A 19,397-nucleotide genomic window follows, 5' to 3' on the forward strand; every position below is an offset into this window, starting at 1 on the left:
TTTAAATAAAAAATTGTCAGATAATGTAAATGCGATCATTGGCAGCAACATATTTTCCTCATAACTAGCCACAGAAAACCAAACTCATTCAAAATGATTCTTGATGACCAATAGTGTTACAAGCATTTTCCTATTATCCATCATATCATTGTATAACCATTAAGCTTTGGAATTAATATAAACATCCAGTGCTGCTGAAAAGGGGCAATATGCATTGTCAATTAAATGAGTTAAAGAACTATAAAACGTTCATGTAATATACAATTCAAATCATAGAAAATATGTACAGTAGATTTCCAATAACCTAGAGATGGTAGCATTCATCAATAACTCTACTACAGTGCCCAGTTCTTGAACAAATTCAAAATACAGACTGGGGTCATTCAAGTGGAAGAACTTTGTGCTAACACTGTAGCACATGTGGGAAGAAAACATTTGAGACTTTTGTAGATTTGTGGAATACGGAATGAAAAAGCATTGCTGTTATGTATGTCATCTCTTGAACTAGTGGCTTACAACTCAGCAATGTAAACTGCATATATATATATAAATTAATTATATAGATATAGTTTATATAACATTTTATATATATATAGATATAAAAAACACACACTGAGCACTTTATTAGGAACATTATACTAATACTGAGTAGGGCCTCCCTTTGCTCTCAAAACAGCCTCAATTCTTCATGTCATTGATTCCACAAGATGTTGGAAACATTCCTTTGAGATTTTGGTCCATGACGACATTGCACTTTCAAGCTGTGAATCTCCCGTTCTACCACATCCCAAAGGTGTTCTATTGGATTCAGACCCGGTGACTGGGAAGGCCACTGAAGAACACTGAACTTGTGTTTGTCATGTTCATGAAACCAGTTTGAGACGACTTTTGCTTTGTGACATGGTGCATTATCATGCTGGAAGTAGCCATTGGAAGATGGGTAAATCGTGGCCATGAAGGGATGCCCATGGTCAGCAACAATACTCAAATAGGCTGTGGCATTCAAGTGATGATTGATTGGTATTAGCGGGCCCAAAGTGTGCCAAGAAAACATTCCCCACACTATTACACCACCTCCACCATGAGAAGGTGTACAGGTGTTCTACCACCTCCACCATGAGAAGGTGTACAGGTGTTCCACCACCTCCGCCATGAGAAGGTGTACAGGTGTTCCTAATAAAGTGCTCAGTGAGTGTGTGTGTGTGTGTGTGTGTGTGTGTGTGTATGTACTGAAAATAAAAAAGTAGTGCTTTGTCAGTCCATGTCTCCCTGCCCTGCATGCCCCTCATAGATGTCCTTGACAGCCAAGATCCTGTTGAGCATAATTCCCATCATGCCTCTGTCCATGGGGACATCAGAGTACCAGAGACGACTGTCTGCCATACAGGTGCTCTCCGGCTGCAGGTAGAAGGCAGTGCAGCTGCTGCGCACCCGGTTGGAGCTGAGAGAACACAAAGGTAGCATGTGTACATCAAATAAAGTAAACCCCAGTTTGATTTACTCATTCCAATACAACTAACACATTCAGATTCAGAATCCTTGACAGGGTTAGTGGCTTCACCAGGCCTGTCTGCCTATGCTATGCATACCTGGCCTCATACATACCATTTGGAGAGGTAGAATTCGAAGAATTTGACGGGGCATCTGAGAGGGTTCAGGCTGTTCTCTTGTTGCTCCAGCTCTGGAGGTTCATCCCTCTTCCTCTTCCCCAAGCTGCTCTCTGTGGACAAAGCCAAGGCTCACTGTCTGCTGGTGTTTATCTTAACACTTGGTATGTTGGGGCTATGTTGAACATGAAGGCTGAACATGAAGGCTGAGCCCCAGATAGCACATTTAAGGGGACAATGATTTGGCCTCTTTTTCGAAAAAAATATTGAGCGTTTTTAAAACATTGCATCTATCTGCATTGTCACTAACAGTAAAATATATTTTTTGAATGAGATAATTTGGAACTGACAGGATCTTTGTGTTGAGGGCCACTTTTGGAACTGAGCCTGTCCAAGCTCAGGAAGGTGTTATGAAATGCTGATATATGGAGTTGTTGAATGTGTATCGACATGTAAAACACATCACAGAAACAGTCTGTCAAGGATCCTCCAGTATCATATCACACTAGTGTGTTGCCTGCTGTTGCTCTTTTTAGCTTCCTGGTTTCCCTTGGCTGTAGCCAACAGAAGTGGGGGTCTGGGTGTGTTGTTGTACGTAGGGACATTTCTAAGACACATACCATCATACACCTCCCAAGCTGAGAGCAGCTCTTCAAATAACTCCACTCTCCTGGTATAAATAGCTCTCAGACACTCAGAATAGCATTATGACTGAACCGGGGGGAAGGGGACCAAAACTTCCTTCTCCCTACATCAACAGCTTTCACCGTTATTTCTTACATTTACAGCAAGCAGACATAAGAACAACTAACAGGTTACAGAATGTCCCTCTAAAGACACGTTGTTGTAAGCCATCATTATCAACAAAAGTAGTGCCAAACATTGAGCTTACCAGTGTTTGTTTTCAATAAACATCTGGCACCAGGTCAGTTTTACAACCACTGCAGCACTATCCTCATGGCAGTCAAACTTAGTAGCACTGTGTTATACAATAGGTGGAAGCAATGCAAAGGAGTGTTTATAGTTTAAACACCTTGTTTTTAGTCATCTATCTTCAGTGAATGCTTGGGGGCAGCAACATGTGGTGGTCCCTATTCAAATAATTAGTCAAATTATCTCAGATAATTTACCTATAATCAACATTTAAATGATAAATACCATTGCAAAATACCATTGCAGCGAGTACAGTTTAAACCTCATCTCTCTATCACTGTGAACTTCAGTACGAATTACTACCCTTCTTTGAAATAATGGTACTTTCATGTTACTCTCAATTTACCCTGTTCGATTTCTTAATGTACTTTGAGCCTCCTACTATCCACCGCTGAAAGGTGGTACGACTCACAACAGGTGAACGGCTTGGCCTCCATACTAGGGTCACGACTCAAAGCAATTAAACCTCTACAAGCAGGCTACTGTGACACCCAGACACCATCCAGCCCAGCAGACTGGACAGCAGGCTACTCATTCTCTCTGGACTGCTTATTCAAGAAAACACAACCAATCTCTCACTGTAGAGAGGGGCAGAGAGAATAAAAAGAGAAAGACCCAATGCTGGATTGTTGTTCTTTTGCTCTATGGGAAGGAATGCGTCTTTTCTTTTCAAAGTTTAATCTGTGATGAATCTCAAATGGTGTTTCCTGTACATACTGTACTTATGTAAACATTGTTTTTGGTGCAGTACTTATGTAAACATTTGATTTGGTGCAGTGGCATACAAACTCTCACCTTTGCTGGTTCTCTTGTGATGGGACTTAGGCTGGTAGCACACACCGGTTGATTTGACAATGCCATGTGGTGTAGATGTCCTTTTGGCCTTGATTGTCACATTAGCAAAGGAGAGCTGGAGGTGCTGCTCCACGGTCCACAGGCCAAAGTACTTGGTGTTGAAGAACATGAGGGTGTTGAGCAGCACGAAGGGGGAGTACACACCCAACTGTTTACACTCCCAAAGGTGCTCCTCTAGTACACAAGACTCAGAACCACCTGTACACACACACACACACACACACAGAGACAGACACACAGACACACACATTAAAATAGAGCCTCTTTAAGAGGTCTATCCTAAGATTGTATCCACAGAATTGTATTGATACTTGATACTTGTCTTGAAACGACTGTTGCCAGCTCTGTGAAGACGAGGTCATCATGTATCATGAACGTACCGTGAGGTGACATGGTAGGCTGCCATTTGCTGACAATGTTATTCAGCTCCTGAGCGAAGGTGAAGTACAACTGGTCAGTAAAGATATTCACCATCCGGTTGTTTTCAAGAAGATACTGGAAAATATAAAATGCAAGACCACTTTGCTCAAATACATGGGTTGAACATAGTATGACAATGTACTTGTATTTTTTTTTACTACTTTGACTCATTTTCATGACTAGAACCATAAGAAACATTAGGACTGACCTGTTGAATCCCCAGACATAGGTAAAATATGCTGTCAGGCTTGTAGCAGGGTCCTCTAGGGCTCAAAATGTCTTTCACAAACTGCGTCAGGCCATGGTTCAGCTCCACAGCACCGTATAACAGAAGGTCTTCTTTCATTTCCATTTGTTTCTCTGAATAGGAGGAAGATGACAGGTCTCTAATCATTAGAGGAGTTCAAGCAGAGGGGGATAAACTTGAAGAGATTACTTTTCACTCTTAGCTTTCAAAATACTGCTGGAAAGTCTTACGCTGCCCGTCCTCAGACTGTGAGTGCTTGCTTTGGACCCATGACCTCCAGGCTTTGACCCCATAGGAGCTGTTCAACCCAGCCCTGACAGGCAGGCAGTCCAGAGGATCATGAAGGGTCGTCTCTGACATTGCTAGACGCTTTGGACCCTGTGACAAAAAGCCCGCCTTAGACATCAGACTACTATGAACAGTTAGTTAGCACTATGACTTTGAGTGGTTGAAGAGACGTTACATACAGTATATATGCTGTATTACAGACATTGTTATTTCTCATTGGGAATGGGCCCCGTCATGGTTTGTGGCATCTATTTTCTGACATCCCTTAGCCAATGTGCACGTGATTTCCCTGAATCTAGAGTTAAACCTCCTCAAACACTATTCATCGCAAAAGGACAGTCAAAGTCAGTCTGGGAATGATAAAGAGAAAAGGTATTGTCAGAGAAGGGTATGTAAATTGTCAAAGAAAACAGAATCTGTGAGACTAAAGGGACTTTCATTGACAGCCCGACTAGGTCAAAACCTAAAACTGACCCTTAACCCTCACCTTAACCAAACCCTTAACCAATTCAGAAATTCAACATTTGTTTGAAGGTCAGGCGTGTCCCCTTCATAGTGGTAGATGGTGTTTATACTGTACCTTGTGGGCAGCCATGTTAGGGCTCTGCTCTGCTAGGATGGGATGTGGCTCTACGATCCCACAGTCAAGGAGGAAATCAACACTGGGGTTCAGGTCTAGCGGAGCTGCAAAATAGAAATTAAAGTGATACAAAATGTGTCAGTGACATCTCTTTGCCAACAGAATACTGTCTCCCGGCAAAAGTTGAGTTTCAGTTTAAAAATATAAAATTCACAAACAGAACTCAAAGCCCTTTACAGGGCTCCGGTACCAACCCTCTAGTAACAGGTTTGGACCTTGGGTCCGGTGTAGGTCGGTGGTGGTTAGATTCACTCCGCTGTTAACAGCCTAAAAATCTCATAGTTCCTCCATATAAGCTTCCTTCACCCACTTCAAATGCACTGAAAATTCACCCCTATAAAACCGTGCACAGAAGCGGGCGACCTCTATGGTTGTACGGCTGCTCTAACCTCAATGAGTGCCAGTTGGTGTGGTTGCGGATATAAGATTTATCGGTATGGAAAATATACCCAATGGAGGTAATAATAATGGGCCTGATATAACCATTCAGATCCTATGATATCACATGCACAGTAGCCTATAACCTTTTACATTACCAGGAGGAAATATGTGACTTATACTGAGTTCTACAATTTAAAGTAAAAATAACAAACCATTAAATTTCATGACACTGTTGCTTTGAATGCAGGATATGATGTTTAATTAATGTTCAAAGCATTACAGCATAGCTAAAATATCATAAAATGGGGTTACAGACAGAGTGATTAAAATGTTAACATGATAACATTTAAAACGATAAAAATTAGAAAATAACAAAACCTATCAGTCTGTCTTACTATCGGTCAGTGAAGATTTGGAGAAGCTCCGGTTCCAAACCCTGTCGAGTTAGACCTGTTTCCTCTATCCGCCGTGTTTGTGGTAAGCTCGAGTTTCCTCTACCCAGCCAAGAGGCTCTGATTCCCCGCGGGGGGCCTCAGCCTTGCCCCTGACGAGTAAAATCTAGAAAAACTACTAAAATTATTTTTCTTTGGAATTGATTGAAGAATCCTGAATTCTGGACGAACCTGAAATCCCGATGATCCGGAATTCTGGATGATCCTGAAATCCTGTGTCAAAGTATTATCCGTGAATCTGTTGAAAACTATAATAATACTATATCTAAAGGTGCTCCTCTGAATTTGTGAAAACCTACAATAATAGCTCCTCGGCCTTACTCACTGCCACAGCCCCAACAGCTAAGGGTCCGGCCCCGTGCTGAGAGAGGAACTGTGGAGTTTTCAGAGTGTGGTCTCGTCACTAAAATGATCTCCAAATACTTGTCAAGAAAACTCGTCTCCAAAAGTTGTTCAGCGGTTGCAATTCGTAAGTCAGAATGTGATCAGAGTATGAGCTCCGGGCTTGGTCTCCAACACACTCCATCCTGCTCCGATGCCTCAGGTTCATACGCTCCGCAGCGGGGTGCGACCAGCGAAATGCCGCAAAAAGCATGTTTTCTACCCTGGCTAAGGTACCTCCCTATCTTGTGTTTTGTGTCTATGTTTTGCACAGTGCACATCTATGTTTTGCATGTTAAACTTCTCTGTTTGTTGTACATCTATGCTTTGCATAGTGTGTATCTCTGTTTGTTACACAGCAGGCCTGCAATGCTTCCTTTCCAGAGATCACAAGACGAGAAGGGGGGCTGCTACAGCCCCAAATGTTGCAACTCTGTGGTTAGGCCATTTCCTTTCACCCAACAAGTATGGCTTCCAGGCCCTATTACCAACACACTCTCCTACCGTATAACAATATAGTAATCAATCATTTTAAAAGCTTTAGAACCAGCAAATCACTCTTTTCTCTATATCATTAGCATCACACATTTCTCAGCATATTTCTACTTGATTTTGGACGCCATGGTACTTTTCAGTTGGGGACTTTCCACCACCTGACCTGACCCTTCGGCGGGTCCTCACCTTCATATTTTCTTTCTTGCAGTGGTCACACTTTGCACCCATGACTTCAACTTTTCAAAGATGTATTGCCTTGCCTCAGCGATTAACTCTGAGCAAGACCACACAGTTAAACATGGTTATTTCTAGCACTTTCTTTGTTAGCGGGCCTACTCTTACAATGAGGCCTAAGCAGATATAGTGACACGGGGTCAGACACTCACGTTCTAGTCATATCTAAGCAGTTTAAGCAGTTTACACACATTTGAGGGATAAATCAAAGATAAAATGTGTTTCAGGAACATCCGCAGCCGCGGTGTCCCTCGTCAGGTTGGGCCCCCAGCTGCTAAGCTTTTTCTCTTTCTCGCAGTGTCGTGGTGATTCACCAAGGTTGCTCTCAAACCTCGGGCCAATCCTGCTGTGCTTAACTGGGTAACGTTGGGAATGGTGTTTAGGCCGGGGAAAGGCCATACTAGACTCGCGCTCGGCGACAATACGAGTGCTTCTAGTACTAGTTTACATATATCAAATGCATATTTCTAACTGCAAATCAAACAGCACATTCCACACCACATCAAAAGAGTTGGAGCCTACCTTTGATGAGTTCGTCCTGAGAGTCATCACCTGACTCGGCCATGCAGGGCATGTCATTTGACTCAGCCAGGATGCAGTCTGCCAGTGACGGGCCAGTGTCCTGGTCTGCTGTCCGTTTCATGTGCACACCTTAAAAGTATAAACACAGCATGTAGAACCATCACACAGTTACAAACACATCTAGACAATCAATCAATGGTGAGGTGACAACGGGGAGAGCATTACCACACAGATCAGAGGAGATCTTTGCGTCAGCCTCTGCTATAAGTGCTGCCATGGCTAGAATGTCAGACTCCACTGGATCGTCTGGGATGTTGAGTTTCAGCTCTTTTATAGTCTCCACCATCTTGTCAACATGCTCCAGCGTAATTGGCAGAAACATGGGGACAGGGAGCTGGCACAGTAAGTAATAAGAGCAACAAAAGAAAAGACTATTAGGACAGAAAACCACATACAGTACAATTGCCAAGATGTATACAGATGAACCATAAATGTATTGCAAAGGGCAAGACTTTGAGTAGACCCTGACTGTCTAGTATGATATAATAATAATAATAATAATAATATTATTATAAGGCGCCAGGGTGCACAGCAGTGGACATTGTTTAGTTTTCACTAACAAATGCATTATTTTTTCCGGCCCGAGTGAAGTTGCATTTTGTCCAACACGGCCCGCAACCAAAACAAGTTTGCCACCCCTGACCTCGACCAGAACAACTCACCGGCAGGGGCAGAGCCATGGTGACGGGAGTGTACTGACAGTACATTTGCAGAGGTAGAGGAAGAAACACAGGTACAGGAACTGGCAGCACAAGAGGTGGGGACTGCAGGTAATCATCTGAAATGAACACGCAACAGATTTATGAAAACAGAGTGAAGACAACCTGCAAATTAAATTGCTGTAGGCCTGATCATGCCAGCAAATGAAAGATGTTTTGCTCTGCAATTAGATATACTTGACTAAATAGAGCAACCAATGCGTCACATTGAGAGAGGGATCCACAGTAATACCTGTCTGGCAACCCTGGGACCTCATCTCCGGTTTACATGAGACCCCTGTGGTGGTCATCATGGGTTTGCACATGGACGATTTGTTCTTTTGGGATGTAGGTGGAAGAGAGGGAGCAGGCGTGGCCACGGATTTCATCTTTCCTGTGGCCTGTGTGACATTAACAACAAGAAATGTTTGGACGTTAAATGCAAGCATGCATAGGGGAGGGAGTATCATAGGGTAATTTAAAAGTCTACTCATGTATTTTCAAGCATAGACAATCTAAGCATGGTAAAGCAGACTGAATCAATTTTTGTTCCATTTTTAAGTGGTGTTTTTTCATGGTTGGTGTTGTGGAGCAGGTCGCCAGGGAGCAGATTTACCTCACTTTTCTTTGTAGCAGCAGGGGGTGACTTAGAATCTGGGGAATGACCTGTACATATAGAATTTTAATAGCCAATTACTGAGAGAGACTAACATATGTTTACACTTTACAGGTTTAAGGGAAATCACAAGCTTTCACAGGAATCTAGAGAACAATATAACACTATACTGAACAGTGAACAACCTATGGTACAGTAGTCCTTTTGTAAGATGCAAGATTCAAGCAACAAAAAGTTAAGACATACAACACATTAATTGGTCTTTGAATAAATTATAAACGGTTGTAACCCATTTGTCCAAGGTATGAGATCATCACTAAAAGGTGGCTTGCTTGACACTGTTGGTGCCCCCAGTAACACACTTTTAATAAATGGGTGTTTCGAAGACACCATCAATAAACTGAAAGTGACCTATTAAAAAGTGATGATAAAAGACCTTTTAAAAGTGATCTATTTACTAATTATGTTTGTGTGGATGCATTGGATGTGAGTTTCACATTAACATGTGCATGCTTATCCATGTACAGTCTGTGAGGGTGACGCACTGTGGAGCAGGCTCTCCGGGCCCTGCTGGGTGGCCAGGTTGGGCTGGTTCTGTTGGCTGTAGAAGCGGAGGAGGCACTGCTGGTTGCAGTAGTGTTTGATCTCCCCTCTCCAGTGGATGGTCTCCAGGAGCTTTCCCTGACGCTTGCAAGCATGACAGCGCGTCACCTGGGAGGAGAGAGCCGAGGGAGAGGGGCTCAGCACACGACAGAAATACTGGATCGTGATGCTAAGCAGCGTCTATACATGACGCTACACGGACGCAAAAATCATCACAAACCATCTATATTCTGTCATGTAATAATCATTAACCTCAGTGTGTCATGTGGGCCCATCCATGTATTACAGTACATACTATTCTTCTATCAAAGGACGACCACAGAAGTATTACAGACACACAGAAAGGTCAACTGAATGACCGTGTACTGACAGGCATCTTAACCTTCCCAGGGATATGGATATATATATAGATATATATAGATATAGATATATACATTGTTTAAGCATACTTTCAGGTACCACAGGAGGTATTTGCTTTTGCAGTCCTCGCTGCAGAAGTCCCACGTGTTGCCATCCAGTTCTTCAGTGACCGCCCGCATACAGGTCTGAGAACAGTATGTGCAGTTTATACAGCAGAGGCCCAGCTGTTTGGTGAAGTCTTGCTTGTACAGTAGTATGCAACCTTAGAGAAAAGAAAAAAAGGTAACACTTTATTTGGATAATCCCAAATAGATGGTTTGTAGCTGTTCAACTAACTATGAACAACATTTCAAATTCTAACCCTAACCATCCACGAACCCTAACCATAACCTAACCCTATCCTTAACCCATACTCTAACCATAAACCCAACCCTAGCAAGCTGTTGCATATCAACAGAGTTGCAGCTGATAGTTTGAGCAACTGTAGATCATCTATAGGGGACTAGTCAAATAAAGTGTGACCGAAAAAAAGACACTTATGGTGCTTTTTCACTAGACTGGGTTCCACTCCACTCCTTTCTTTGGTGTAGGACGCGTTAGGTCTTCAGTTTCACCCTCAAACCAGCATGACTTTGAAATTAATTAAGGACTTTTGTGCCCGCAGCTAAGAAAACTTAACAGTGCAGATGAATATCTTCAAAAACGTGACTCCAAACCACAGTAACTAATGGTTTATATCACGTTTTCATGCTTTTGTAACATAACAAGTAACAGTCCCATAGACCAGTCTAGCCAACTAATGGGAGGGCACAGTGCACACCAGACTCCTACCAAACCCCGCCCTAAGTCCCCAAAATATCCCCATGGCCACAAGCCAGGGTAGGTCCACCGAGGCTAATGCCCTTCACTTTTTTTAGGATGATCCTGAGATGGAAACCAAAGGCCAAAGCACCTGTGTTAACAATGACAGTGTAAATGCACCATAATAAGTCTCCATATACAAACACAGAGTGGATAATATACCCATTCAAACAGACAAATCTACTGCATGACAAAAGTATACTAAAAAAAACAATATGCATCACCCAATTCTACCTGCCTACATTCATCCAAAGAGTCTACACATTCATTGAATGTCTCAGATTGTCCCATGGATTAGCAAATTGATTTAGTCTCTTATTTATGGCACAGACAAATGTCTTAGCAGTGAAAGGTTGCACTCCAGTCCTAACCATCACTGCAGAAGGCCTTCTCCACCCCAGAGAACTTGATCCTCTCATGCAGGAGTTTCTCTTCCTTGCAGTGTTCACACATAGAAACTACACCATTCAGGCGCTTATAGTCCTCACAGCACTCCTTAGAGCAGAATTGATATATGGAGTCCTGAAATCAAATACAAATGGAATAGAATGTTAGTACTTATATTTTTGGAAAAGGATAATTGCTTTCACAGTTTCCCCCCCCCAAACAAAATCATCCCTACCCAGTTTTTCTATTCAATGTGTTTTTAAAAAGACTAATACATGACAAACACTTTGATTACCTGCCATTCAAAGATTTCTGGTTTCCCACTGAACATGTTGTGACAGGAGTGGCAGTTCAAGTGGATGTCACCATTGGGACTGTTGCTCTGTGGAGTGCAACAGTCACAATACGCATCTTTGTTACACGGGGGCACAACAACAGAATGAGCTAACCATTTTAGCCAAGGCAAACAACAAACAATCTCACCACAGTGATATAAAAGAGGGATCTCCTTAAAACTCTCTGCCGACTCACACGCATTTTTAAGAGTTTTGTAGAAGCTACAAAGCCATGATTCATCGGGTTTAGATTTAGGTGGAATAAAAGCAAGTGGGTGACCCTATCCACACTGAAGTGCTTTATGACAATTTTGACTTTTAATGAGCTCCCCACTGCAGATGCTTAGTGTGCATTTTAACAAGCATTTTTCTGCTTTACAGGCACCTACGGCAAAGCCTGTACATCACACTGTAAATATTAACTGTTCTCTTTTAGCACTTTCAGAATTATTCAGTTTTGTTGAACAACATAGGCATTAAAAAATGTATGTTTAAAAATAAGTGAACATAAAATAACTGTTGTATGAGCGTCTGGCAGACATGTTAGGGTGTAAAAAGCAGTGTTAAAATCTTGCAGTCAACTCAAACACTCTGTAGGTCGTCATGGAACGGTATAACGTCGCCACTCGCTAGATATCTTGTTCAAAGTCTATTCAGAGTGGAGGGTCGTCCTACCTGAAATTTGGTCCAACATCCAGGGCTACAGAACATGTAAACTGTCTCATTTGCTTTACAGTAGTATGCAGGTTCAAGGAGGGTTCTTCTGCAGGAACTGCAGGGTTCTGCAGGCACTAGCAGAGGGGGGCATTAACAGTGAGGATCCATTCAGAGACGTCACACTAGAAGGAAGTCTATACACTAGTAAACAAGCCAAGGGGAGCTGGATGTACCTGCGTCGTCAGAGGTTTTCACTTTGTGTGATGCGATACAGCACACAGAACAGAAAAGTCTGGTCTTCCCGTAGTCATCCACTTTAGACAGCATGTCAAAGTTCTTACACAGAGTCTTACACCACTGGCACGAGAGCACCTTGGTGTTTTTCTGAAATCAAAGAGAAAGCACAGCAAAAAAAATTTCTTTCATCACATACAGTACACATGCTGTCAATAAAAACATATGCACAGTTCATTATACATTGAGATCTCATTTCGGTAGAATTATGACTATTAAAGGGATGTTCCACCGTTTTAAAATGGTGTCCTGGTTTGGACCTGACTTTGGCTGTAGTTGATTAGCTCAGACAGTTTTTAGTTACATATTTTGCTTCCTTAGATACTGAGTAGTCATATTTTGGGCCCCATTCATTCAAGAAATATGTCCAAAACACCTTGCAGACACTCCAAACCAACTTGTAAGACAGCATCTCTCTGAAGACTTTGTCTGCATTACACTGAAAAATCACTATATTATGTTGTAATACACTTTAGCATTTTGTTACAAAAAGTGTATTACAGCATAACAAAGAAAAAATCACGCGGAGAGGGATTTAGTCATGATAGGACTTGAATTGGAGTGTCTGCAAGGTGTTTTAGACACATTTCCAGAATTAATGGGGCCCAAAATATGATTACATAGTATCTAAGGGAGCTTAGACCTGTCTGGGATAATCAACTAAAGCCAAGGTCAGGGCCAAACCATGAAAACATTTTAAAGAAGTGGAACATCCCTTTAACATCCCACTTTTCATTCAGCTTTTGAGCCACAAAAATATAATTTTACATGAAAGCCTATGCATGAAAGTGCTTGAAAGTGTGATTCCAGTTCTTAACGCCCAATGTTGTGTATATACAGTGCCTATAGAATGTCATCATACCCCTTTGAAATAGTTACTATATTTGTCGTACAGCCTGAAATCAAAACCCATTAAAAAATAACTTTTTCCAGCTTTATGTACAAATTTAGCCATACAACATCAAACTAATGAAAAAAAGGCGACAGTTCTGAAAATGTATAAAAAATGAAAAACAAGAATAACAGGGTTGGAAAAGTCATCAGTCCCCTGATTTAATACTTTGTAGAGCCACCTTTTGCTGCAATTACAGCCATCAATCTGTTTGGATATGTCTCTACTAGCTTTGCACACCTAGATTGGAGAATATTTGCCCATTCTTCCTTGCAGAATTGTTAGAGTTCAGTCAAATTCTGTGGTGAGCGGCGATGAACTGCTCTCTTCAAGTCCATCCACAGATTTTCTATCGGATTTAAGTCAGGGCTCTGACTTGGCCACTCAAGGACATTCACCTTTCTATCCTTAAGCCACTGCGTTGTTCTTTTGGCGGTATGTTTAGGATCGTTGTCGTGTTGGAAGGTGAATGACCTGCCCATCTTCAGCTGTCTAGCAGAGGGATGCAGGTTGTCCTCAAGAATTTGGGTGTACTTGGCAGCATCCATTTTCCCTTCAATCCTGACCAATTGCCCAGTCCCCGCTGAAGAGAAACATCCCCACAACATAATGTTGCCACCACCATGCTTCACAGTAGGTATGGTGTGTTTTGGGGGGTGTGCTGTGTTTGGTTTTCACCAAACATAGCGCTTGGAGTTCAGTCCAAAAAGTTCAATCTTCGTCTCGTCTGACCATAAAACCTTTTTCCACATGGCAACAGAATCTTCCAGGTGTGTTTTTGCATAGCACAAACGAGACTGACTGGCACTTTTTCAGAAAAGGCTTCTTTCTTGCTACCCTGCCATACAGGCCAGCTTTGTGTAAAGCTTGTGAGATTGTTGTCACATGCACAGACAGACCAGTCCCAGCCATAAAGACTTGTAAGTCCTTCAAAGTCGCCTTTGGCCTCTTGGTAGCTCCTCTGATCAATGTCCTCCTGGCTCGGTCATCTAGTTTGAACGGACGGCCTGATCTAGGCAAGGTGTTGGTGGTGCCATACGCCTTACACTTCTTAATGATGCGCTGAGGGATAGCTAAAGCCTTCGAAATCTTTTTGTAGCCTTCACCTAACTTGTGCCTGCCTACAACTTTATCCCTGAGGCCTTTTGAAAGTACTTTTCCAACCATGGTGAATTCTTTGCAGAACCATGCACTTCTAGTAGTGGAATCCTCAAGAAACAGCTGGTTTTATTCTGAAGTAATCAAAACCACTACAATTGATGTCAGGTGGGGGGCAATCAGCCTGGTGTTTGATCTGGAAGTTGAGTGGTTGCACCTGAGCAAGTGTATAATGGTATACTCTAAGGGGCCCTAACCCTATCACTTAACCAAACCAGGTATTTCACTAATTAATTTTCAATAATTGTCCAGAATTTTTAAACATTTTATTTTCACTTTCATGATGAGGGTTATAATGTGTACATACAGCTCAAAAAAGTTAGATTTGATTTATTTTAATTTCCAGGGTGTAATGTGACAAAAGGTAAAGATTTCACAGGGTATGATGACTTTCTATAGGCACTGTACATTTTACATGACTATACCTTTGCCAAAAATTAATATTTTTCTTACAACATGTACTCTGGCATCTGTGGACATCTTATGAATTTCTGTGTTTACAGACTGGTGAGAAGACTTACATCGGTGTAAGTACAACAATCCAGCACCAGATGGTGCTTAAACTGTTTATTAGAATCTAGTGTCCAAGACAGTACTTTCCTTTTGTGAATTGATAGCATACAGACACTTCGCCAGATGTTCAAAGACAGTGACGCAACGTTAAAAGGTTAAAGACAAACTCATCAACCCACCATCTTATAGAGCCTCAGACAGGAAGAGTTGCAGAATCTCTTCTGCTGGCCCTCATGGAGCAGGTACTCAGCCCGACAGGCAGACATGTTGATGTAGGTGCCACACGCGTCACAGCAGCTGGTCTTGAGGCCCTTGGTGGCCCGGAAGCGGGTGAAGCAGACGTCACTGCACAGGAGATGCACAATGTTCCCACTGCTAACTTCATGGACCATCTGAGCAAGTGAAGAGAGACGTGTCAAACTCAAGGCCGAACATTATCATTTTTAAATTCATTACAGCACCAAAAATTATCTGCATCTTAAAAATCAGAAATCTAAGTTTGATAAAAAAAATCCTCCATTATCATGTCCATCATGCAGATGAATCAGCATGAATACATTTACACACAAATTGCTCAAGACAAATCTACCAAGATGAGAAGACAGGGAAAACGTCTGCCACCAGAATGAAGGCATTTAGTAGTCACTTCTGTGACAAGCCCACAATGTAACAAATATTTCACATTTACACAGGTGTTCGGTGGCCTGCCCTACATAGACTGAGCTTGAATTGAAGTGTGCTGATCAGAGCTCTAACCAGCATGTCTTACACAAAGGCAGCTTTAAAGAATGCAATGTATAGCATATTCACATCATTGTTTGGTTTTGCAGCGCTTGGCATAAAAAGTGGTTACTTATTTTTAATACATTTTATTGTACTAATTTACAAATGGCTACCAGATGGTGAGGGGAAACTCAAACCAGAATAGGTATGGTTAGCGCCAGCTTTCTGAGGTAAACATACATTTTTGACTTGTTACAATAACAGAAGCTGCAGACCATATTAAATATCCAGTAATGTATGACCTCGGTTGAACATTACATTTCATGATAAAAGTCCAAACATTACCTACTATCCAATGTGTTCTAAACCTGTGCAAAGCAGTGATCTAGCTGTACGCATACCTGAGAGTGGTAATCATCCTAATGAGACTGGCATGCAGTATACACCGACCCCTTCATAACTCCCACCTCAATAAGTCACTGATTCAGATAAAGGTTGTAGAGGAGGCTCCCAAATGTATTCCTGTGTTTTTAACCTGATAGCAAAAGTAGCCTATAAATCATTAGAATATTTTTGTGAGCTGCAGTGAACACTAAATTTGTGCTAAATTCATGTATTTCAATAAGTTATGAATTCTTGCAAATGTATGCATTTCTGAGGACCCCAAACAGTGCAAGTTATCGAGGGGCCAGTGTAACTAGCAGAACAGATCATCAAGTCTTTAAGAAAAAGCCTGAGTACCTCTCGTGTGCTGTTGCACACACTACATCTCCTGGTAGGGGAACTTGGTTCCTGTATTGGGCCAATCTCCAGCCGGGCCTCATACTTGGAATGGCAAGTGTTGCTGCAGAACTCTTGGAAGGTCTGGCCAACCTGTGCAATCAATGGGGCCTTACTAACACCCATGTCCCTAAAATAGGCAAGACACACAGTGATCAAAACAACAGATAACACCATACAGTATAAGCAATCACACAGGTTTCTACTATTCTGATTAACAGTGACAGCCAATACTGTTTTAGGCTAGAATCAACTGAACATTTTGTGGAGACTGATGTTCGTACTGTTTACAGAAAGCACAGGGCTTTTTCCTTGGGGGTTTCCTACTGAAGACAGCAAGGCAGCCTGAGCTGCAGAAGAGCTGGGGCATGCCCTTGCGCTGGTACGCTGTCTGGCCACTCTGCAGCGTCCCCTGGCAGGTGGCACAGAGGATCCTGGGGGGCTGGCGTGGAAGCCCTGATGGCTGGGGTGGAGGAGGCCAAGACTTCTGAGTGTATCTTTGGGCAGGGCTGGACTGGCTAGGGTGGCGGCAGGTGATGAGGCGGGAGGGAGGAGGGTCGTCTATGTGAGGGGTAGTGTACTGGGGCTTCCTTAGGGATGACCTGGAAGAGCGACGCAGGCCGCGGGAAGCATCAGAGTTGTCCGACTGCTGGTCTGCTGCGGGAGACAAAGCACTTATGTCAAAAAGTAGGATAATCATATGCAGTACACATCGTACAAACAATCTCTGACATACTATAGGCCCATAACTGGAGGAGAATCATACATGATGATGATAGCTGTAAGAATTAAGAAGTAAATGAATGATAAGGTGCGTTACTGTGTTATTGTTGTATGTATTCTAATTTGGATCATATGCATTGTCCTTCGTGTTTCATGACTGGAAGGTTTCATGATCGACAGGTCTCAAAACGTATGTGCCATTTCTTCAATGTGCCTCCTCATGTCTGTATGTGCCATTTCTTCAATGTGCCTCCTCATGTCTGTATGTGATGTAATCACAGATGAAGTAGTGATGCCCTACCCTTGTTAGACACGGTAGGTGTCGTTTCTGTCACCTCTTCATGACGTTGCCGCTGTCCTCTCCCACATTTCTATAATAAACAAGGACAATAACTAAACAACAAAAACAAAAAAACACATTCTAAAGTATATATTTCTTTGTTTAAGAATTGTTACCGTAGTCATTTCAACATCTTTAGTTACTGTAGTGCCATCAATGGTAACCACAGTTTCAGCACAACTCTCTGTTGAGACAAACAAAAAACTAACTGGACGAAAGGGGTACAGTTGATATGGCAACTTATATAAACAGTCAAGTCAAGAACAAATCAAAAATGACATTTGTACACAATCAGTTTCAAAGACTTTCTGTACAACTGTTTCAATAAATTACAAGCAAGAAGGGAGAAATCATTTTAGAGCCAAGAGACAATGAAGGTTCCCGGTGCTAAACATACCTTCAACTGAAGTCACTGATTTGGCATTGGACGATTGTGGTGACACACTGCCCCCTACTGGCAGATCCTCTCCTCTCTCCTCCAGTGTGTCTGCCTCATTTACAGGGATAGGGCTAACATCTGAGATCATGATGGCTCCTTCTGGCCTTGTGTCTACCGTGCCTGGGCCCTCTTCCCCTTGTAACATCAATACATGGTCTGAAAAGGCCCCCTCTTTTTCTGGACTGTTGTCAAAGTATGAACCCTCTAGTTTGATTAACGAAGGCACATTTACGTCGACATTACAACTGACTAACATTTCTTCATATTGGGTGGGTGCAGTGGAGTCCTTATGCGCTATGTCCATTTGCTCCTCTCCTGCATCCAGCATCCCTATCCCACTTACACTTTGAGTGGCCTCAGCTACTTCAAGCCTGTCTCTCATTGGGTCCGCTCCTGTGGCTTCTGCAAGGCCCTGGCTGAGACCTGTGGAGGGGCTGGAGGGTTCTGGAAACGTACGGTTGTAAAACTCCTCCACCTGGGCTTTGGAAAGTTCAAGTGAGTCTGGGTCTCCCAGAATGCTTAGGCTATCCTGAGTTTTCTGTCTCTCCCTCTCTGATTGGGTGAGGAGGGTGGTTGACTCACCAATGGCCTGCTGCTCCACACAGTGGCCCTCTGGCCCCAGTAATTCAGTGCAGGACAATATGTCCATACCAGTCTGTACAGGCAGAGGGTTCATACCAGTCTGTACAGGTAGAAGGTCCATATTAGCCTGTGAAGACAGTAGGTCCATTTCAGCCTGTGCAGACAGAAGATCCATTTCAGCCTGAGCAGACAGCAGGTCCATATCAGCCTGTGCAGACAGCAAGTCAAGGCATAAATCATCTTCAATGGCCATCTGAAAAGAGTCCAAGGGTCCTGAATGATCTGGGGCTTCCATGTTGCAGTTACACTTAAAGAAAAGCAAACAAAACAACAACATGTCCACATTAGTAGCTTATCAAACTTTTTTGTTTCTGTTATAACGTTAGAACCAGCTATAATGCCTGGCCCTCATTTATTGACAACTTCGTCTCTGCAGCAATGTGAGGTAGAGTTTGTAGCTAGGCTACTGTATGAATCTCACAGTATGGCGACACTTACTGATAAAGTTTCAATTTCATAACAAGCGAACAAACGAGCGTGCAAACGCGAAATTGTATAGGAAGCTAAGCTAGTAGCAAGCTAACCAAAATGACAGCCAGCAACCAGCTATTTTTAGTGGTAAAGCAACTAGCAAGCACCACTAGTCCAGATTCAGCTAGCTAGCTATCTAACGTTAGCTCACTACGACGGCATGCAACAGCGAACTAAAGGTATTTGTCTCCAAGTCGGATATAGTTAGTACACATTTATTGTAAAATAACAATGATTCAACCATGATTTTCTTAACTGTAACTTCAAATCGTGCTGAGTTTACCTGAAAAGAAGTGGTTTAGCAGTGGGATATCGCACGCATGCACCTAAACAGCAACGTGAAACATTTCATTGGCTGGTTTCTACATGCAGGCCTATCGCGAGGAAACA

At 42.5% G+C, this 19,397-nt stretch overlaps 1 protein-coding gene across 5 annotated transcripts; it reads right to left on the bottom strand.

Annotated features, from left to right (window-relative positions):
• LOC310801070 (zinc finger MYM-type protein 3-like) lies at positions 1-19,357 on the bottom strand. Of its 5 annotated transcripts, XM_083665033.1 has the most exons (25): positions 19,291-19,357; positions 17,853-18,783; positions 17,572-17,639; positions 17,417-17,486; positions 16,677-17,049; positions 16,354-16,522; positions 15,069-15,281; positions 12,266-12,416; positions 12,051-12,166; positions 11,336-11,422; positions 11,025-11,175; positions 9,882-10,054; positions 9,375-9,540; positions 8,830-8,879; positions 8,467-8,614; positions 8,178-8,293; positions 7,681-7,849; positions 7,456-7,584; positions 4,931-5,034; positions 4,293-4,440; positions 4,024-4,175; positions 3,776-3,890; positions 3,336-3,593; positions 1,606-1,720; positions 1-1,441 (listed from the first exon to the last, which is right to left on the bottom strand). In XM_083665033.1, exons 2-25 carry the CDS (start codon positions 18,769-18,771, stop codon positions 1,255-1,257), a joined length of 4,347 nt encoding a protein of 1,448 aa, XP_083521159.1. In that variant the 5' UTR covers positions 18,772-18,783; positions 19,291-19,357; the 3' UTR covers positions 1-1,254. The 5 variants fall into 5 exon arrangements, with proteins under 5 accessions (XP_083521159.1, XP_083521157.1, XP_083521158.1 ...); XM_083665031.1 differs by lacking the exon at positions 19,291-19,357 and having other exon boundaries at positions 16,677-17,046; positions 17,853-18,925; XM_083665032.1 differs by lacking the exon at positions 19,291-19,357 and having other exon boundaries at positions 12,051-12,157; positions 17,853-18,925.
• Positions 19,358-19,397: the final 40 nt, after the last annotated feature.

The sequence above is a fragment of the Argentina silus genome, assembly GCF_951799395.1.
Source record: "Argentina silus genome assembly, chromosome: 2".
Classification (NCBI taxonomy): Eukaryota; Metazoa; Chordata; class Actinopteri; order Argentiniformes; family Argentinidae; genus Argentina; species Argentina silus.